A 22,709-nucleotide genomic window follows, 5' to 3' on the forward strand; every position below is an offset into this window, starting at 1 on the left:
TGCTACGTGGTGGAGTTATAGCTAGGCTATAGAAATGGAGAAGAGGTTTTGTCCGAATATATAACCTTGGACTTTTGATGTATTTCTGTGTGACTGTTGTGTTCCTTTGAAAGATAATTTCACTCTTGAAATACACTGCAGAATTCAATCATGTGATGTGACAATTTAAGGATTACTTTTGCAATAAATGTTAAAACTATAACACATTGCTCGAAATATGTGAATAGGTCAAAATGAGTTATTATGAAGTTAATGACAATACTACTGCATGTCCCTTTAACTTGTTTTACTGGTTGCTTGGTGACATTGCTTCTTTCATCAGATAGGACGATAACTAAACTATAGACTTCAGTCAGGCATTGCTGAATCAGTTGCACTTCTCTGACATATGACATGATACTCGGCTGCCTACCCTGCACTGGCTGGCATGGCTATAAAGTGAGGAAGTAGTGAGGTGACGGGTCACTGCAGGTGTAGCCATATTAAAAGGGTGTAGCCGACAAAACGGTTACCATGATTTATCGCGAAATGAAACTCAACATTTCACCAACAATAACAACACCAGCACATCATCACTTCCTGATCAGCTGTCTGCGACATCATATTCTGCGCTGTACTCGGATCATCGGATATGGTCAACGGCGCCGCCTTTGGGGAAATTACAACTTTTGCATTTTTCATGTTACTTTCCTTTTAGACTAAATGGAAACTGATTGCCATATCCTCCTATATATATCCAGCAGGTTGGCAGTGTAGTACCGTAGTTCAGCCAGTGAAGCAAGCCAGAATTTAACAGTGTGGCGGTCCGGTCATGTGTGTGTATTCAAAGACTTTCAGAAGACAATCAAATCCTCCGATAGAATATAGGTAAGTGGTTTAATAATTGTTATTAACGTAGGGATATACAATTATAATAAAAAATAAACCCGTAAAGACTAATAGGATTTATTTCTAAGTCACTATAAAGTCTTAATTAATTACTATAGTAGCCTACATGTATGCCTAGTATGTGTTTGATTGATTGAAATCTTTATTAACAGTTTGCAGAATTACAGTACATTTCAAGCACAAACTCAATACAAAGACTGTTAACTGTGAGTGGACGACCCAATTAAGCCTTACACTTGTTTACAACAGGGTCCACATTGTTCAATTCATCAAAACATTTAGAGACAAACAAATAGACACTTCTATGTAGTTAAAGAACAGAACAGGAATTCATCATATAGGAAGCGAAAAGGGAAAAAAAGTATATATACAGTGAGGGGAACAGGGGGATAAAAGAAAAGAAAACGAAAGACAGAGTGTAGGGCGCCTGCACACAACACCATGCGTTGATGCCATGTGTGCATATGTGCAGGCACCCAACACCACGTCCATACAAAAACATAGTACAATCCATAGTACAAAGACAGAGTGTAGGGCGCCTGCACACAACACCATGCGTTGATGCCATGTGTGCATATGTGCAGGCACCCAACACCACGTCCATACAAAAACATAGTACAATCCAGATACAAATTCAGCTTTTACAGAGGCCAGTTTCGAATTGAAGCCATCCGTAGGTGCCCTTTGAGAGCAGTTTTGAAGGAGCCAAGGGATTCACATGTCTTAATGACTGTTGGTAGGGCGTTCCACATTTTGGTCGCATAGGAGCGAAAAGAATTTAGTCCCTTGTTTGTGCCGAATCTGGGTTGTACATGGTTTGTTGCACTCCCTCTGGTGTTGTGGGTGTGGACTTCACACACATGTAATCATTTAAAACGGATATGAATATATTAGCATATTCATTGCCAATGGATTGTTGTCATTTTAGATTTTGGGGAACAGAAGAAACTGAAACTTTTCTGAAAGTCCGTGATGTCTCGTGTCTGTGATGCGGTTGCCATGGTTCACATGACGCTCGTACTTCATGGCAGTCATGTTTCAGGGCTAGTGATGCGGTAGCCCGGTCAAGTGCTTTTAGCGAGTCTGTCTCTCAGTCACTAGTCAGTGTCAGTGACCAGGCAGTCAGTCAGTCAGTGAGAGACTCGCTGACGCACTGGACCAGGGCTAGTGATGTGGATGGTGTAGGGCGCAGGTCTGGCCAAGGCAATCAGACCCAGACCCGTTCTCAAGTTGAAGTATTCTGATTAATAATGGTTTGGACCCTATTGTAAACAATGCTTTGCTTTTTCGTGTCATCCATATAGTTAACATTGGACGACATGACACGAAACGAGTTTGACTACGCCTGTCCTGGTTCTCTAACATCTCAATGTCACAAAAAACTAAGCTTCAAACCTTCCAGAACAAACGAATCCGACTCCTTCTAGGCCTAGTAGGGCCCATGAGTCATGACCCACCTTTATGCAACGCATTTTGATGGCATAGGATGGCTCCGGGTAGAAGACAGAGTCAAGCAGTTGAACCTATACAGTACATGTATGTTCAGAAACATACATTTGTACTACCCCATAGCTGATTCTTTTCTGTTTTTTTTCTTCTTCTCTAAATGTTAGCCTGGCTAAACAGTAAAGGGGGAAATAAAAAAGAGACTGGTTTGCCAAGTGCATTTGCACACACCTATTATTCCCCCTCTGCATTTCCATTCTAGAACCAGTGGGCAACTCAATTCAACAGTGGCCAGGGAGCTGTTGGGTCAGTGTCTTACTCAAGGACACAGCCAGGGATCCAATCTGGGATGAACCATTCTAGTTCTCAGACGGCCTTCCCTACCTCCTGATACCCAGCACAACGATCGATAACCAAGTGAGTGAGTCCGATCCATGAAGTACTGGGAAACCACTACAACATCTAAAGGAGGTGTAATTTAATTTCACATTCAATTGAAATTATTAATCCAAATAGCCAATTTGTGGAATCAAGGCATGAAAACATAGTTTTTTAAATAAATATTTCATAATCAGCTTGCATTCATCATGATCAAAAATATCTACACTTATTTCACGGCCTGTATGTCATATCATACAATAACAGCTTTGGGTGTTCAGTTCAGTTCAGGTGGATCACATTCTCAACCCATCACCACCCACCATAAAACTGGTGGGCGTGTCTGTACACCCATGGTTCTACAAAGTTCAACTTTATATAGCCATAAAAGAGGATGTGCTATTGACCTGTGATGTCTATCCATAACTCATAGGTTGCATGTCTTCTCTGCTATTTTTATCTATGGCCATGGCCATAGATCAGTTAGATGCACTAAAGGATGACTCGCACACAGAACAATAAAGGAGTTCAGACTAGTCTGGATTTTAAATGTTTATATATACAAACAAGGGTGACAAGTTTGACAACATTTCATTTCAATCTGAACTTTAGACGTTCCTCATTGCAAAGGGAGGCATGATGCACTTACAGATTTACAGGTGCACTTACAGGCAGGCGCGTAGCGTGGATCAAATGATTGACTGGGCAAATTAGCACAACCAATTGCACAACCAATTGCCAGCAGATCAGGACTTGGGCCACAACTGTTGATTATTTTTCAAACTGCTGGATTAGAGTTTCAAAGGTCTTTGCAAACTGCCTGATCCATGACATCTTGTGGATATCCTCTGATCCAAAATTGAAGATGTCTCGTATATCAAGCATTTGCCACCTGCTTTGAATGCTATCAACGCATTGAAAGGGACAAAATAGTAGGCTGCATTCTTGTGCGTTGATCACGGATACTGTTTTGACAGCGACGACACGCATTGTCCATCATTTAATTAATATTAAATTAATCTATTACTAACCCTAACACTAAATCTAACCCTAACCTCAGTCTTAACCAATGCTCTGATTTTGTCCCTTTCAATGCATTGATAGCATTCGAAGCGGGAACATTTCTCAGCAATAGAATATTGACACCTTCTATAAAACAGTTTTTCTTTATTGTAATCTAGGCTCCACAAAAACATTACCTAAAATGTCTGATATTCTCTACAGTGAACAATACCATCAGATGACATCATGGCAGCAGCACCGCTCTGGAAATGTGATGGACACTTCAATCAATTCCTGCAGACTTATGATTTAAAGTTTGCGTGTAAAGTTTGCAGCAAACCAGAATCAGATATCACCTACTCCCTTGTCAACCTTCAGCATGATTGTGTTTCATCACTTCTGTTAGCCAAGAAGAAAGAAAGTATGGTTAAATGGAGACATATAGCTCCCTTACCAGTTTATCCAAAACCTGAGAAGTATGTACAATGTAATTATTACAGAGAGGGAAAGGGATGTGCAGAACATTCAAACCGCTGCACGTATGCCCGAAGCACAGAGGAGGCAGATGTGTGGAACTTACTGAAGAAAGGAGGGTTTACTTATGCAGAATTCATCACATGGTTAAAACAAAAACAAGGATTGCCTCCCAGACAAAGAAACCATGGGACTGACTCCACTGTGAAGGAGAAGATTCATCAGAAGTTCCCTGGCCAGTTCATGGAACTCTGTGCAGTTTGTTTCCACAACACACCCAAATGTATCTCCATGAAGACCAGCACCTCATTGCACTGTTCCAGGCACAAGCATGTTTGGAAAGCAGCTCTAGTTCACCGTGCTCTCAACAGGAACAAAGTGTGGGTGTACAATGAGATCAGGCCAAAGCCTGAAAAGACTATCCGTTCATGGTGTTTCTGTAACCATGTCAGAAATGGAAGGCAATGCCCGCACGGTGCTCAAGCATGTTGGTTTGTGCACAATGAGGTGGAGATGGCTGTGTGGACCGCGGAGAGCGAGACAGATTTTAATCGCTCAGTCCTGCTGACCCGTCCCCATAAACAGCAGCACAGTCCAGCAGCCTACCCGTCTCGGACACAGCAGTATGCCTGCACAGCATGTGAACAGATATTCACCTCAAGGGGATGCTTCATGAACCACTGCAACACATTGCAGCACAGCACCAAAGTCAACGAGTTGAACAGCAAACCAGTAGAATGGAAATTCCGAGACCGGCCTCCTACCAATCAAGCCTACAAATTGTGTGAAAGGTACATTTGCTGTGTGCAGATGTGTGCAATGTCCATACATTTTATAATCATATAATGTAATAGCATTATGTCACTGGTCGGGGGGGTAGGACCAAGGGATTTGGGATTTGTTTATAAACATTTTGGTATTTGTTTATAAACATTTGTGATTTGTTTATAAACATTTGTGATTTATTTATAAACATTTTGGGATTTGTTTATAAACATTTGGGATTTGTTTACAAACATTTGGGATTTGTTTATAAACATTTGGGATTTGTAAGTCTCATGGGGGGGGGGGGTAGGACCACTACCAGTAGACCTGTAGTAAGTCTCATGGTCGGGGGGGTAGGACCAAGGGATTTGGGATTTGTTTATAAACATTTGTGATTTGTTTATAAACATTTGTGATTTGTTTATAAACATTTTGGGATTTGTTTATAAACATTTGGGATTTGTTTATAAACATTTGGGATTTGTTTACAAACATTTGGGATTTGTTTATAAACATTTGGGATTTGTAAGTCTCATGGGGGGGTAGGACCACTACCAGTTTACCTGTAGTAAGTCTCATGGTCGGGGGGGTAGGACCAAGGGATTTGGGATTTGTTTATAAACATTTTGGTATTTGTTTATAAACATTTGTGATTTGTTTATAAACATTTGTGATTTGTTTATAAACATTTGTGATTTGTTTATAAACATTTTGGGCTCTGTATAATATGTTGCCTAGGGCCTCAAAAGGCCTAGAACCGGCACTGATTATGTGTTTGTTCTAGGGCTTGTCCGTGCACACTTGGAGATGCATGTGCGGATGCTCATTCAGAAGCTGAGCTGCAGGAATGGCGAAGACGAGATAAAGTGTTGCGAAAGAATCTCACTGCTGCTGGAGAGCAAGGTCTACTCTCTTACCAGAGCAACCTCCTGAGGGAGTACAGAGATAGCACCAATGAAAATTTAATTGTACGAACCACCGTTTAGTTGTCACACACACACATGTAATTTGCCTTTCGACAAACTGGAACATTCTGCTAAATATATGGATTTACTCTTCTCTTTTTGTAATACAGATGGCAGAGGAGGTTGCCGGTGTTACTGTGCACTGTGATAAGGAATTGATGGCCTTTGGTCAAATGGAAGATATGCCGATGAAATGGCATTTCAAAATCCAGTCAGAGGTAGGTTATTTTTTACACACTTACACTGCTGACCATTTGGTTGCCCTATGCATGTTATGTTAGTACGTATGTGCGTATGTCTATAGCGGCAGTGTCTTGAGTGTACAGGGTTTGATGAGGTCAGATGAGGTCAGTTCAATATAGCTCCATATATGGAGATCTATTGGGTGGCAGTGGGGGCAGTGTCTTGAGTGTACAGGGTTTGATGAGGTCAGATGAGGTCATATATGAAGCGTGTCACGAGGCGTGACGGACGGACTGACAGGTTAGGCGTGATTGGCAGGTTTTGCAGGTTTTCATAATAAACTGTGACCTACAGTCGCAATAAAACATTTACATTAAAATAATTGAACCTCAATACCGCCAGAGGTATGTGCAAAATTATGTCATAACAGGTGTCTGGTGGTTATGTCTTGCTGCAGAGACAACTTGTGGAAGTTGCTTTATTGAAACAGGAGCCAGGAGCTTCATTTTCCCTTGGAGAAATCAGTTCCATGCCCTGCACCTATGCCTCAGGTGAACAGTTCAAGAGCGCAGACACGACCTATGACATCACTGTGTTCGTTAAGGCCCTCAACCCAGGCCTGTACGAACAGTGGTTGGTTCTGGATTTTGACATGAGACCCGTGCTGCTGCAAAAGCTCAGGGTTAGGGTTGGACAGCCATCGTCAGTTGACATTTCAGAACCAAATTTGAACCTTGAGACGTCCTCTCAAAGTATTGAACGTTGGCATTGGGGAAACCGAGTCATCATCCCATGTATAAACAGAACAGCAGACCAGGAAGAGCTGTTAAAGGAGTACAAGCCTCCTCAGATTAGTTTTCTTTACAAACCCACCAACATGAAGCAAACACCTCTGAGTCATGAAAACTACAAAGAGAGAATGCACCAGTTCCTGTATGATGAGGAATTGGCACAGGACCAGATTATTTCACAGTAAGTGAACATTAACAACCTAACCTTCTTAATTGTACAATAACTGTAATAATGTCGACATCAACTTAAATTGTTCTCTATTTCATTTCAAAATTAGATTGAATATCCAAGGACCTGTTACCCTGTCAACTACACTCAATGATCTTCGTTATGGAGCAAAATTTGCCCTTCCAGGAGAGATGTTCTGTGCCATTGAAGTTCCCTATTCTCTCACCCCAGACACCTCTGAGGGACAGTTATTGAAACGAAGTGTCCATTCAGCTCTAATAGGCTCAATCTCTTCAGCTCAAAATCAGAGTGGCAAGGTCTATGAAGCCATCATCCTCAGGGACACTACAAGTGAAAACAAAATGCACTTAAATTTGCCCAAAGTGTGCTGTTCAGAGCTCGAATTGCAGCCTGGCAAAACATGTAATGTAGAGATTCAGTTCCAATTGGATCGCCTCAGGTTCTGTGAGATGCATAAGGCTGTAGACCTCCTCCCAGACACACACCAAGTTTTGCCTAATCTCAAGCACATCCATTCCTCTGTGAGTAAAAAGGAGTATCCCCCCAGTCTCAATTCTAAACAGCAAGCAGCAATGGCATTCATTGCTGCAAATGAGGGAACCCAGAGCAATGCCCCCTTCCTCATATATGGACCATTTGGAACTGGAAAGACCTTCACGCTTGCAACAGCAGCCAAAGAACTGTCTCTACAGCCACAAAATAAAGTGCTGATCTGCACGCAAACAAACAGGTAATTCAGAATGGTGTGACTCATTGTGATTAAAGCAAACTAGTCAACGAAGCAGTTGTAACTATAGTACATGGTCCAATGTGTTTTTACCATAGAGAAGGGATGTTTACTCTATATGATTCACTTACGTTTTCGGTATAAATGAATAATTATTATTAAGATAGCACAGTGGTTAGCACTATAGTTTATAGTTCTCATAGTGAGAAGATCCTGGCTATGTAAAATGATTAGTAATTAAACTCAAAGAGCAAACAACATTAATTGACGGTTGCTTGGATGACGAAGGGCTGAAGTACCGGTCCGCCATCACTGAGTCTAGGCCGGGCTTTGAATCCATTATTGAATTAAAACAAATTATTTAATTGTAAATTCAGATACATTAAGTACTACACATTTGAATTATGAGTACATTTATGAACCATTTCAGTGAATTAATGAAATAATGTTCATCTGCAATCCATTCAATGATTACAACTTGTCCATTGTCTTCTTAATTTTTTCTTAGCTCTGCTGACTTGTATGTGACAAGGCATTTCCATGATTATGTCCAGTCTGGTCATCTTGAAGCCAAACCTCTTCGAATAAAGGCAAAGGAAGCACAGGTACACACAACTGATCCAATCACTTTGCAGTACTGCCATTTGTCAAAGGACCGAAGATTCTCGTTACCAGATAAAGGCACAATAGATCACCACAGAATCGTGATAACAACTACTTCAATGGCACAACACTTTCATGACCTAAAGCTGCCTAGTGGCTACTTCACCCACATTCTGATTGATGAAGCCTCCCAGATGCTGGAATGTGAAGCCCTGATGCCTCTTGGTCTGGCTGGGCCAAACACCAGAGTTGTTCTAGCCGGAGATCACATGCAGATGGGACCCAAGCTCTTCTCAGTGGAGGACGACCAGCGTTCTAATCACACGCTTCTGAATCGATTGTTTCACTTCTATCAAAGCCAAAGGAGTGATGCTGCTCTGAAACACAGAATCATTTTCAATGAGAACTACCGTTCAACAAAAGAAATAGTGGATTTTGTTGCCACACATTTTTATGTTGGTAAAGTCGACGTCATTAAGGCTGCAGGAAATGTTCCAGCGCATCCAAACAGCCATGTCCTCGAGTTCCACCATGTTCGAGGACAATGTCACTTAGATACCACTTCTATGTCATGGTGTAATGGAGAGGAAATCACAAAGGTTGCTGAAATCATACAGAATGTTCTCAGCACCTGGCCTGCATGCACATGGGGCGAGCAAGACCAAAGTTCAATATGTGTTCTGTCTGATGGATGCCAGGTAAGATAGATTCTGTCATATGCATTAGTGAACATTGTAATAACCAATGCAGTGGAAAAGGATACCATATTCTTTTACCTTTATGTACAGGTTTCACTAATAAGACAAGAGCTTCGCAAGAGAAACCTCCGGGATGTGACAGTTGAAAATATTGCAAATGTTCAAGGTATTTGGAGAGAAAACTATAAAGGGCATTTGGAATAAGATTATGCTTTGAGAACTTTGTCATTGATGCTTTTGTTTTGATTTCTCAACAGGCAAACAGTTCAGAATAATTGTTATGACAGCTGTTCAGACCCGTGACAGACTTCTATTATCTGACTCACATTATCCAGAATTCTTCAATGATCCATGTGTTCTAAACACAGCCATGACCAGGGCTCAGTCCAAAGTGGTTGTAGTTGGAGATGCTGCTGCTCTCTGCAACTTTGGAAAGTGCTCCAGAATCTGGAAGGACTACTTAGAGCACTGCATCAGCAAACAAAGTGTACATCCAGCAACCCTTACCGAAGATATTTTGGCAAAAGAGGCAATAGAGATTTCTAATTTCCTTAAAGATTCCAGAGATGACAACAGTGACAGTGAATCATCAACATCTGAGATACCTGATATTGATGACCCCATATTGAGGGAGCTTCTTGACGAGGATAAAGATGTACGTGTAGATGTAACATCAGAGGGTCTACTGGATATTATCCAAGATGAACAAAGTGTCCATCAACATGACCTAAGCCAACACGAAGACCTTCAATTAAGCCAGCATAACTCCAGACAGCACCATTTGAGTAATTACAAACGCTGCACCTTGTTCATGAGGAGGTTTGATTCAGGCTATGCCATACCCATCGATGATACCTCCCTCCACATTAATATAAAGGGAAGAGCAAACATTGGTCATGCATTCCCTGGAGATCAGGTGGATGTGGAGATAACAGATGCTGACTGCTGTCCTCATACTGGGAAAGTTGTAAGAGTGATCCATTCAGAATTAGCTTCCAAGCAGTTTGTGTGCACCATTGAGCAATATGATTACCAAGTAATGACACCAATCAACAAGTGCATAACAAAGATTTACACACCAAGGTGGAAGGACAAACCAAACCACATTGCTGTGCGAAGTCATACAGACTATAATCCTGTGAGAATTGTGAAAATAAATGAAGAATCAAGGAGAAACTGTCTCTTCGTTGTTCAAGTCTTGAGGTGGCGGGAGAGATTTCGATATCCTTTGGGAATTGTTGTACAAGTCCTCCCTAAAGTCACATCCTTAGATACTGGTCTTAAAGTGTTGGATATTGAGTATCAACTCCAACGTCTTCCTCCTCCTGAGTTCCTTGAAAGTGATATGCGTGCAGACTTGAAAAACCGAAAAGACTATCGAGAAATCACAACCTTTACAATTGACCCCGCACATTCTATGGATCTCGATGATGCAATTAGTGTGAGAGACTTGGGTAGTGACTATGAGATAGGAGTTCATATTGCTGATGTTGCTAGCCTTGTACCCAAGGATAGCCAAATAGACAAATATGCACAGCAAAATGGAACCACATTTTATCCCCCTGGGCCTGTCAGGGAGCCTGCGTACATGTTCCCGGATAGTTTGACCTCCAATTTTTTCAGTCTGTTACCTGAGGCTGAGCGAAATGCCATATCCCTGATGGTGAAGATTGATAAAGAAACCAACTGCATCAAGGACAGGGAGTTTTCTCTCTCTGTGATTCGCTCAGACAGAAAGCTGTCATATGATGAAGCTGAAAACATTCTCCAAATTTCCAACACAGACAACCAAAGATTTGATACCTTGGAGGACTGTGTTGCCATTGCTTGCCAATTCTCTGAGATTCACAGGAAAGCCAGGAAACAAGATGACTGGTGCTACAAGATGGCCGATGAGGATGATGTTATTGGCAGACGACGGGCACACATGATGGTGGAAGACCTGATGATCATGTATAATAATGCTTTTGCTGATTGGCTGTTGAACATTGACAGCATGGGGAGCTGTACCCCTCTTAGGTGTCAAGACAAACCAAGTGCAAAAAGGCTTTACCGACTAAAGGAAAGATTCAGTGCATATATTCCCTTGTCAATCCATTTCAGTTGCTTGACTGAGCATATTGACAGTGCTGCAGCAATGCAAGAAAAAGACATTGAAGACTTCCAGCATCACCAGGGGCTTCCTCACCAGATGACATTGGCTGAGAGAGACACTCATCAGGATGAACAGGTGATGACTCCAGAGGCATTTTCTGTTTTAACCTCTGTCATGAGATCTATTGAGTCAGCTGTTACAAGTCAGGACATTCCCAGGATCCTGGATCTAGTGACAACATCTGATATTTACCCTCAACTACAGCCTTTGTTGATTGAGCTGAGAAGATCCAACAATAAAGCCAGTAATTTACGCTCCAACTCAACTCAGCTATCCAGAGTTGGTCACTATGATCTTCAGCTTGACTGTTACACCTGGGCCTCCTCGCCCATCCGACGGTACATAGATGTCATTGTTCAGAGAGTTATGCACTCTGCACTTGAAAACACAGCAGTGGAGTTCACCGAACATGACATTAGCCAGTGCTGTGTGAGTTTTTTACAAAAATCTGATCAACAGTCAAAGTACGAAAAGACGGCTCAAAGTCTGAAAATGGCTGCCAAGCTTAATGACCAAAGTGCAAGAAAGGTTGCTTTTGTCATTGATGCCTCCCCAGGTGGCAAGAACCTAAGTGTGTCTCTTCCATTGAACCGAAAATCCTGTTCAGATTCCATCCAAATAAACTACAGGGATATGCAGTTAGCTGACCAACCGCAGCATGAGGAACATGGCAATTCAGTGGTTTTGGAATGGTCGAGAAGAGTTTACTCCTTCACTAATGAACGCATCCGCAGTGATCTGCAACAAGAGGGGCCCAGAGCACTTGTTACATCGGTCCCGGTGGACATGTGGCAGGATATGCTGTCATCAGTCCAACAAGGAAACTACACAAGCATGTGTCAGACTCTCCAGGACATCAGTTTCCAGGTTAAACAGCAGGGGGCTTCAAATCGATGCCAGTTCAAAGATAGGTTACAGCCATCTAAGACCAATCCAAATCCTGACCACTATTTTGGATTGTCCCTGACAGTAAAACCAGGTGATACACTGCAGGTGCAGCTTGGCACAGACACAGTGAGGGGAATGTTAGTGCCTGTGATCCAGATGCTTATTGTACATGACAGGTTTGAGATTTGCCTAGAGCACTCAAAACACCCGACTGTCTGTTTCTCAAAATATGCACTCCATTCCTCAAGGCCAACGTACCCCACATACATGGAGTATCAGAAAATATGGGAACCATTGTGTGAGATGGAGGCCGCCTCCAGTGCGGTTGCGGAAAATGAGAGCATTGTCATTGAAGATGTTCAGCTGACATGGCAAAGCAAGGACAGCCATCTCATGGGCTCCTTCCAGTTACCACTTGAGAAGAAAAAAGAATGGGCCATAAATTGTGACCTCAGACATGTCTTCCTGTGCATTCGCCTGAGGGATCTAGACTATAGTGTCCATCGAGATTATTCATCGGCCCAGAAAGAAGCAGAGAACACTGACCTCACAGAAGTCCCATCTCTCATCTGGGTTGCTCATGGTATTACCACCAAGTTAACGGGTGGAGAAGAGGAGAAAAAAGACTATGTTGAGATTCACTTCCGGATAAATCATATGTCCATGGATTTTCCTAATGGAAAAATCTCAAGGAGTTCAAAATTCACTGTGGAATTGATCCCCCAAATGTTACCGGATGTGTAAGTATTAAGTAATTAATACATTTTGAAACAATAGCTTGGTATTTATGAATTGGTAGTAAAAAATTAATAAATCAAGCCATCTGACCCACTGTGATCAATGCCAAATAATAAGCTATGGTTGTTACAGTTGAACTTTAACTTTTTTAACTAAATATATTTTGTTTTTTATAAACATTATATAACACACATTGCCTTTGCTTAAAGGCGCTATATAAATGTAGCATTTACAAATTTATAATGGGTTTGGTGAGGTCAAAGTTAGACCGAGTAAGCCGGATATGGCAGAGCATTCAGAATGTCTGATGCCTTAACATGCACTTCCTTTTTCAAGTATTTTGCTTTGTTGCTTTATAGACGCAAAGAAAATGCAGTTGTAAATCTCAGAAAAGCAAACCAACTGGTAAAGAATATTGCTCTGGGCAAGAGAATCATCTCAGGTAGCGTGTTTTTGTTGTTTTTGCAATATTATTTTTAGTAATACTTCAGATTTAGTAATACTGAATTCAACTCATTAACATTATTTGTATAATACTTTTGAAGGACCTATAGCCAAAAAACAGATGCCTACCAGATTTGAGATAAAAGATCATCCAGTCAGTTTCCCAATGCTGAATAACAGCCAGACCAAAGCCATACGAGAAGCCCTCACAAACCCCTTCACTGTAATTCAGGGACCTCCAGGTAAGCCTAAAGTCATTTGATGTTGTTTCGGTTTTGTTAGCCTTTTTGGTTGCTATATTAATCTAAATTTGGTTTTTTTAAATGCTATGAAAGTGTGAGTTAATGTGTAAATTGTTTATTTTTGTTTTTCAGGGACAGAAAAACAATGTTAATGTGTAAATTGTTGATTTTTGTTTTTCAGGGACAGGAAAAACAGTTGTCGGAGTCCACCTGCTTTATTGGTTCTGCAAGCAAAACAGGAAGTGCATTTTGTACTGTGGGCCATCGAATAAATCTGTGGATGTTGTTGCTGGTAAGCATCATGTTAAGTTAAATTATTAAAAAAATAGTTTTCAAATTCCCAGATGTGTTTTCCTTTTCAACATCTATCAGTGTGGTTTAAGTCTAACTGAAGTCCATTCATTTATTCAAGTTCAAGTTCTGAAACTGAAGGAGGTGCTGAGACCACTTCGTGTTTATGGTGACCAGATGGAGATGCTGGAGTTTCCCTATCCAGGAAGTAACCTGAGGCTGTCCCGCCATTATGTCAGGGAGGAGAAACCAAACGCTGACCTGAGGTAGCATTCACCTTTCACAACAGACCGCCTGAATATTTTATTTGTAAGATAGGATATTTGCACAGTGTTGAATATGCGGCTGCTTAACTGGGTTTTTTCACATTTTGTGACAGGGTGTGTTAAGCTCTAATGCAGTTTGATGGCTAGTCGCTGGTTCAATTCCAGAGCCGCTGAGTGTGTCTCTCTCTCTCTCTCCCTGTTTCCTGTCACTCTCCACTATATCCAAACAAGACAATGAAGGTCTCTGACAGTAAAAACTAGTATCAATCATGTCTATTATGAAAGTATAACATTTCTTCTCAGGTCCATCACGTTACATCATCTCATTCGGGAGCCAGAGAATCCGTTTTCCTCTGAAATACGTTCCTTTGATGCAAGAATTAAAAGGCAGGAGGACCTCTTTGTTGAAGAGATAGAGAGGTACAGTATCTTTAGGTGGCCATTGAGTCATTTCTTTGATCTGCACTCTTCCAATGCACTCATGTGCACTGTCATGCTGATAGTGCTTTTAGTAAGACATTGATATTATTCCTGCCAACTGAAATTAACAGATTTATTTTTTCATTCTCTTTTCTTTTTTGTAGCTACAAGATGCTCCTATATGATGCTAAGGTCCATGAGTTGCAAAGGCATGACGTTGTCCTCTGCACTTGCACTTCTGCATCCAATCCACTCATTTCAACACTACACTTCCAGCAGATCATCATTGATGAGTGTGCCATGGCAACAGAGCCCGAAACCTTCATCCCTCTTGTCGCCCATAACCCTGAACAGGTAATTTAACACCAGTCCCAGTATAAATGGATTGTATACATCTTTGTAAACATTTAGATATTGGGATTGAATGCACCTAAAACATACATCCTGCCTGGCCTGCATAATGATATGGAAACAATGCCAATATACAGTAGGAGGGGCCCTAGCCATTGAACATAAAACATAATAGAGTCTATCACACGGAACTATGTTTTTTGTGTCCAAAAAATAGTTCCACGTGATAGAGGGGTCAAAGTTGAACGAATGTTGCACTAATATTTTAGAAATAGGTCAACAATACAAACAATACAAATACAAAACGTTTTGTGAATTAATTTACTTTTACTGCGTGGCCCCAGTGCCCCCCACAAAATGACCGGAACTACTTAATATTGACCAAAACCAGAGCAGAACTCCCATCACGGGACTGAGGCAATCAATTAATACAGTTGCAACCACTATATTAATGGCAAGTATTTCATACAGCTTAAGTTTAAAAAAATCTGAACTATCACAACACAAACATTGAAAACGAAGGTGAGGACACAAATTCTGATTGGCCGGAATGAGATGATGTAACATGATGTACAATGATAAGAGCGCCCCTCACTTCACACAGGTGTGATGTTTCTGTTTGGATTTAGTCTACATTGTGCTCAGTGTACAGTTTCCTGTTTAACTCCAACACTACTCATTAGAATTCATAACAACTGCCCCACATGGAAAATATATATCAAAATATATAATACGCCACAAAAAAACATTAAGAAACGTAATTGTGTACAGAAGTGTGGATGGTAATCTGCTCAAGTTAAAGTAGTGGCATTATGAGTACATTATTGCACCAATAATGAGCCTTGGTAAGTCTCATGGTCGGGGGGGTAGGACCAAGTCTCATGGGATTTGGGATTTGTTTATAAACATTTTGGTATTTGTTTATAAACATTTGTGATTTGTTTATAAACATTTGTGATTTGTTTATAAACATTTGTGATTTGTTTATAAACATTTTGGGATTTGTTTATAAACATTTGGGATTTGTTTACAAACATTTGGGATTTGTTTATAAACATTTGGGATTTGTAAGTCTCATGGGGGGGGTAGGACCACTTCCAGTTGACCTGTAGTAAGTCTCATGGTCGGGGGGGTAGGACCAAGTCTCATGGGATTTGGGATTTGTTTATAAACATTTTGGTATTTGTTTATAAACATTTGTGATTTGTTTATAAACATTTTGGGATTTGTTTATAAACATTTGGGATTTGTAAGTCTCATGGGGGGGGGGGGGGGGGGTAGGACCAGGTGAGACTACGATGATTCCCTGTCTTCCAGATCGTTTTACTGGGTGATCACAAGCAGCTGCAGCCCATTGTCAACTGCAATCTTGTATCAAGACTTGGGATGAACAAATCTCTGTTTGAGCGATACATGGAAAAGGCCTTGATGCTTGACATCCAGTACAGAATGGTGAGTTGGTGTGTATACAATACATGTGATAGAATGACGCATGACAATCATTTTGACTCCCTTATTCAACTTTATACACCTGTTATTTCAGCAATTATGTGCTCAAGGCACAAAACATTTGTTGAATATTGTTCTTTTGTGGTCTAATTTGTTGCTTGCATGTTTAAGCACGAAAGTATATGCAAGTTCCCCTCCATGGAGTTTTATAATGGCCAACTTAAGACTGCCACAACTGGGCAGATAACCAGCGTGCTTCTGAATGAGTCTGGACCTACGCCTATCATCTTTGGGCATGTGAATGGACAGGAGATTGGCCTGGTGGTCTCCACACAACACGGCAATGAGAACTCCAAGGCCAATGAAAAGGAAGCAGAACAAACGGTAGGCTTAAGGGAAATCTGTGTCATAATAATAATAATATTATTATTAATGATAATACACTTTATTTGCTTAGCATTTTTCAAAACAATGTAGAAACAAAGTGCTTTACTTAAACAGGATCAAACAAACATCAAACACACAGGCAGCAAGTGAAAAGTGAAGTTTCTTCAAGTGGAAATACAACTACTACTGTATACTGTATGTAGAGGTTTAAAAGTTAGTATTAAAAACACAGGCCTAATGGTAAATAACTCTGAGTATCTCTGTCTAAACGTTACCAAACTGTAATAGTCTGTAAAAAGTTTGGACACACAGCTGTCTCAAGATGTACAGTATATAGCCTCAGGTTCTGCCTGTTCCAACAGCCACTTGTAAACAGCCGTTTTAAAGACAAACAAAAACCCTCGTTGCATAATGTGGTCAGCCAATATACCTTAGCTCTGAATAGGTCTTCAGGCTGTGTCTGTAAAGGAACAGCTGACTGATATGTACATGATCTGATACATCAACTAAATAACAGGTGAGGATAAAAGCGATAAATGGATCATAGAAAGGCTTTCTCTATTGTTTTGTCTATTACTGCCTAAGGTGCCGTTTAAGTTCATTTTGAAACACAACCTTTTAGGTGCGTGTTGCTTCACTACTGATCAAACAAGGAGGAGTGAAAGCAGAAGACATTGCCATCCTAACACCCTACAACGCCCAGGTGGCCAAGATCAATGAAATCATGACCAGGGAGGGTGTCCGAGGTGTCACTGTTATCACTATTGCAAAAAGCCAGGGTAAGGTTATTAACTAATACTAAACACATTCATTGTGATACTTTCCCATTTGAATTATGAGGTAATGAATAGCATGTAATAACTTAACCACTTAAACCCTGTATATGTACTTTGTTGACTGGACTCTGCCAGGTGTCTACTCTATACTACCTCCCCCTCTTCCCCGAGTTGTGAACCAGGCTCACGTAGCAATATATTGCAATGCATTATGAACCGAATATTTGGCACAGAATAGAGACGCTAGCATTCAAGGGATTAAAAGTATTGCTAAATTTGGGCTGCCAACAGTGCAATAGACAATAAGAATATATTTCCCTCTGACTAAAGGCTACACTAAACAAATGTCTAATTTATACTCTGTCATACGACAATGTCATGCCAGAAATAGCAGATCTACAAGCTCACCACAAAATGCAAGTTTGTAGATCTGCTCAGCGCAGGACACTATCATATGACTAATACACTGTAAACCAGGCTTGAGCATATCACCATTATTTTACAACAGGGAGTGAATGGCGTTACGTGATCATATCCACTGTGCGTTCGTGCCCTAAAGATGACATTGATACGTATCCTACCAAGGCGTGGCTCATCAAGAGGCTTGGTTTTGTCATGGATCCTAACCAAATGAATGTGGGCATCACTCGAGCACAGCATGGGCTGTGTATCATCGGTAAGAACAGTAGGCCAATGCACTACTGTTAATTACAATATACAATGAAGCACTATTGTCATTGACGAGGTGTCAGAGATTATATTGGCATTTCCTCTCTCTCTTGGTCTCGTGGGTGATGTCAAAATACCAGGTTGAGCTCACTGTTCATGTTCAATTAAAGTTAAACTACGGTAAAAGAAAATAGATATATGACCTAAGAAATTATCCCGTTGCCCATTTATTGGGTAATTTAAACTTGATTCATTTTATTTTGTCATATGTCTGTTACACAGCAAGTGATAATTTGTGTGCTGGGAGTATTGAATGAACACTCAGGATTTTTCTGTTTTGACGGGTCTTTTCCAGGTAACAGAGAGTTGTTGCGGTGCAGTTCACTGTGGAAGAGGTTGCTAAAGCATTACTGGGAACACAACTGTGTGCTGGATTCTGCTATGGACATTCAGGTTCGGAACATGCGACTAAAAGCCAGTAAGCCAAAGAAACTTTGGCGTTAAATACTGGAAATTAAACCCTGATGGTAGGCATTTCAGATTTCAATTAAGGAATTCTGGATAAATCTGAATCTTGAGGCAAAATAATATTTGTATTGTATTTGTACATTTACACATTACATGAGCTCACAGGAGAAGTGCATTAAGTACAGAGATTGGTGGTCAAGCAGCTCTCTCCTACAAGCAGGAATCGGACCATATTTATACACATAGATAAGAGAGACCACAGAGCCAAGCAGTAGTCAACAATAAATCTCAGGCCGAAGCATCTTGGAATATTCATACTGCTAGCCTTATATGACATCCACTGACATATCACAAGGAGAAGGAAAATCACACCCGTGTGAACTGAAACGAGTGTTTTGTTTTGTGCTTTACTGAACTGGTTGTGTCTGAGACACCAAATGTAGTTCTCATGATGTACACAAGAGGGCACATAGCATAAGCGCATGAAAAATGACACTGGGGAAAACTGTATATTTGCACCTATTTCGGCATGTATATATATTAGATACAGTAATACCTCAGCTCTGTGTATAACTTTTATGCAAAACCTTTATGTTTAACAATGTACTACAGTTGTTGTAAGCTTGGCTACTTTCAAAAAAGTATTTTAATACTATTTCACTTATTTGTCTTTCTATGGAAAGTTGAGTCTGAGCCCCCAGACCAAAAATGTAATTACAGATAATGATGTAGAGGCCTACATTGTTATCTAGTAGCCTATATGACAATACATTTGAACTTGTTTTATTCTCTTTGAAAAGTTGACATGTTAATGGCGTTTTATTTTGTTTACATCACAAAGGATATAATATCACAATTTTGTAGGATTTTTGATTAGAGCATGTACTGTATGTTGGTTCAAGTCACAAGCTCTTACAAAAATCACACTGAGGTGAGGGGCTCTCTTATCATCATACATCACATTCTGTGCTCAGCCAATCAAGTCATCACAAATATTATATCATTCACTTTCTGCCCTCAGTTTTATCCCCAATATGTACTTAGCTCAGCCAATCAAATCGTGTGTTCACAGTACAAACAGACAAAGCTGGGCCTATGAGGGGCTAGCGTCCCATCTGAAACGTTTTCTAATCTTTGAATATTTTCAAGTATATGCTTGATTGTTCTTGAGATGGGGGTTGCCAAACAAATACATATAATTTTGGGGGTCCATGAAAAAAGCATGTTATACTTTAGCTACGGCGTACTTCCTCTCCCAGTGTAAATTCTTCCGCCCTCCCGTCGACACACATCGCTCCAACGAACTGCAGCAACCAATGAGGCATCTATTTTTTAAATATCTATAAGAGGTGGCTTCAGACTGGTTTGTCCCCTTTGACATCCAGAGGCCCCTGATAGTTAGACATGATACAACATATGCTCCACAACTCATTCACTGAACCGGTCATAGTCAGCGGAACAAGTGTATCCCAAATATGGTACTCCTTCACTCTGCGTATGGCCCTCTCTACCAAAACTCTCAGACAGGCAATCTCCTGGGTCTTGCGGGTGTCCTCTGTGCTGAGCTGAACTGATTTCTTCAGTGGAGGGATGATGAGTGTTGCTCCAACGTCAGAAAGCATCTTCTCTATCAGGAAACCCTTGTCAGCCATTACTCCATCTCCTGACTCAAGTAACTGTAACAGCTGGGATGTTCGAGTTATTTCGATGTCTGAAATAGAGCCAGTGTACAGTTTTGAGATGAACGTGATTGCCCCACATGGAGAGATCCCAATCAGCCCTTTAAAGGTGGTGTGGTTGGAAAAGGTTTCCGACTGTAGTGAGAGGGACGATGGTGTTTCGCAGCGTATCTCAGTGCAGTCTATAATAACTCTGACTTCAGGACAGTAAAGCTTGAATTTGTCAGGCATCGTAGATTGCACTTGCTCTCTTGTCATCCACAAGGGCAGTGAGCCAAGAACCAGAAAAAGGTAGCTAGTCCACGTTACGATGATGCGACTAACTGTGGACTTGCTGACCTTAAAAATGGTTGACACGGTTCTCTCATGAAGCCCAGCTGCAACACGACAGAGGAACATGAAGAACTCATCAATTAGGGGGAGCTTGCGATGAGGGCTAGGGGTAGGAACATCTTGTGTTCGCTGTGCCATGGTCCAGTAGATTAGCCTTGAAGCAGATGGCTCAATTGACTCCCAAAACACATTAAATACCTCCTTTGAGCTGAATCTCGTGTAATAACGGAAGTCACCATCTGTGACACAATACTGGAAAATCAGAGGCTTCACATTCATTTTCAGCTGCTCCAGTTCCATTTCCAGCATTACAACTTTCATCTCCAGCTCCTGTATTCGGCCAGCGACAGTGTCCAGTTTAGCTTAAGGGAAAGAAAAAGCATACATATCACTAATCCATCTATACATTTTAAAATCCTATCCACTAAACCCAAGTTTTGTGCACAAACAATAATTAAGTAAACATAAATCACCTGCAATAAACTGTCAAGGACCTCAGATGCCTGTGGAAGGTCCTTGACCGAAATATTCAACCATTCAATCATTTCTTTCCTTTTTTTTAAATTAACTGCCATGTATCTTTTTTTGTAAAACATGCCTAACATACTAACCAGGAGATGGACGGAAGGCATAATCATGCTCTGCAGTTTGTACCGCCCCCTGTCCACTGTCCTCTCTGGTGTCCTGTGTCAGCTGGACTGTACACAGGGGCTTTTGTGTCCGCTGGTAATGTCCATTGGACTTCTGAGATTGTTTCCCTAGAAGTAAAATAAATAATGTTATAGCGATGATACATTTTTGTTAATCATTTTTTCTAGCCAAAAATATATCACAAAGATATGTCAAAAATGATTTATAAATAAAAAACATTATTTGTTTTTTCATGTAATTCAAATAAATATAATTTATATGTTGAGGTATAGGGTAAGTGATATTATTTTTGTTAAAAATAAATGTTTTTGTGTGACAAGGTTAAAGCTCAAAGTCTCTCCATCGCTTTAATTAACAAAATAAATCAGGTATGTTTACCACTTTCAGGATTGAGAACAGATTTTTCAGCTTAAATTGTAAAGTGTTCCAGTTCCATTGGATAAAATTAGTGTCCCGATCTGAAAATGCATTTAGGTTACTAAAAGAGCTGCAGTGACAGGGAGACCCTTTGTTACTTAACAAACACTGCAATGAGTACTATCAGAATATAGAGCTACCGGTATTTATTTTTAACACCTATTATTTAACTAAGCAATATCACTTACCCAACCTTAAAATAACAATAGTTGTCTGTCAATTACCCCATTCATTCCAGTGGAATCTTGACGGCACTACACCTTGTTTAATGTAAGTTCGCCCATTTGGTTTGGCTAACCTCTTTAGATTCCCTGGATAAAAGTGTTCACTACACACAAAGGTGCTCCCACGAGCTATTCTAAAATTAGGTCCCTCATCCCTCTTGATCGCTCGCACCCATTGGGAACGTATTGTTTCATCCACAGGAAACTCGTGGAAGCTTAAATGGGGTTTTTTGCCGGAGGTGTTCGAGCAGCAAGGGACACTGCAGTGGTGTCGTGACATGCTGCTGTTGAAAGAGAGGGAAAAAAGGAAACAATAATTCATCTCTATGGTAATGTTAGCATTGATATATATCCCCCCCCCCCCCCCCCCAAAAGGGACTACAACTAGTTGAATATTTTTTAACAGAATAGCGTACTTCGTATTTTAACGCGTTTTTAACAGAGTATAGTTGTTGAATAATTGGCGTTATATATAATTTGTAGTATAACTACGAAGTTGAATAAAACAATATTTGTAATTAATTAACATGCAAAGGTATACTTAGCATATAAGGTATACTTAGCTTTAGCTTATACATATTTTCATGGATGGATGGATGGATAGATAACATGCTAAAAAAATTCAGCTAAAATATTTTATGCCAGAGACAAGATTTGTGTTGTTAAATGTTTGTAGATCGGCTATTTTCGCTTATTCGCTTATTTTGGGCTTGTTTTCATAGACCTGGTTGCTTATTTCTCTTGCAGAATC

General features: G+C 40.5%; 2 protein-coding genes across 2 annotated transcripts; one reads left to right on the forward strand and one right to left on the reverse strand.

Moving 5' to 3' along the window:
- The first annotated feature begins 3,939 nt into the window (after window positions 1-3,939).
- Window positions 3,940-19,522, forward strand: helz2a (helicase with zinc finger 2a). The gene is made up of 19 exons (XM_080788643.1): window positions 3,940-4,979; window positions 5,738-5,921; window positions 6,029-6,136; window positions 6,559-7,073; window positions 7,171-7,812; window positions 8,318-9,110; window positions 9,201-9,276; window positions 9,368-12,893; window positions 13,251-13,333; window positions 13,437-13,577; window positions 13,759-13,869; window positions 13,990-14,134; window positions 14,438-14,554; window positions 14,719-14,908; window positions 16,223-16,357; window positions 16,526-16,738; window positions 17,364-17,520; window positions 18,026-18,193; window positions 18,542-19,522. Exons 1-19 carry the CDS (start codon window positions 3,961-3,963, stop codon window positions 18,688-18,690), a joined length of 8,472 nt encoding a protein of 2,823 aa, XP_080644769.1. The 5' UTR covers window positions 3,940-3,960; the 3' UTR covers window positions 18,691-19,522.
- A 96-nt stretch (window positions 19,523-19,618) lies between these two features.
- Window positions 19,619-22,008, reverse strand: LOC308323085 (uncharacterized protein). The gene is made up of 3 exons (XM_080774686.1): window positions 21,959-22,008; window positions 21,278-21,424; window positions 19,619-21,028 (listed from the first exon to the last, which is right to left on the reverse strand). The coding sequence occupies exon 3, from the start codon at window positions 20,985-20,987 to the stop codon at window positions 20,010-20,012; it is 978 nt and encodes a 325-aa protein (XP_080630812.1). The 5' UTR covers window positions 20,988-21,028; window positions 21,278-21,424; window positions 21,959-22,008; the 3' UTR covers window positions 19,619-20,009.
- Between the last annotated feature and the right edge of the window lie 701 nt (window positions 22,009-22,709).

The sequence above is a fragment of the Protomyctophum bolini genome (assembly GCF_963924005.1).
Source record: "Protomyctophum bolini genome assembly, chromosome: 2".
Lineage (NCBI taxonomy): Eukaryota > Metazoa > Chordata > Actinopteri > Myctophiformes > Myctophidae > Protomyctophum > Protomyctophum bolini.

Bases quoted from the DNA above. Each gene is read 5' to 3' on its own strand.
- LOC308323085 (XM_080774686.1), bottom strand. From the start codon at position 20,987: ATGAAAGTTGTAATGCTGGAAATGGAACTGGAGCAGCTGAAAATGAAT.
- helz2a (XM_080788643.1), top strand. From the start codon at position 3,961: ATGGCAGCAGCACCGCTCTGGAAATGTGATGGACACTTCAATCAATTC. The intron at 9,111-9,200 runs GTAAGATAGATT...CTTTATGTACAG, and splicing joins TTCTGTCTGATGGATGCCAG to GTTTCACTAATAAGACAAGA. The intron at 16,739-17,363 runs GTAGGCTTAAGG...ACAACCTTTTAG, and splicing joins AAAAGGAAGCAGAACAAACG to GTGCGTGTTGCTTCACTACT.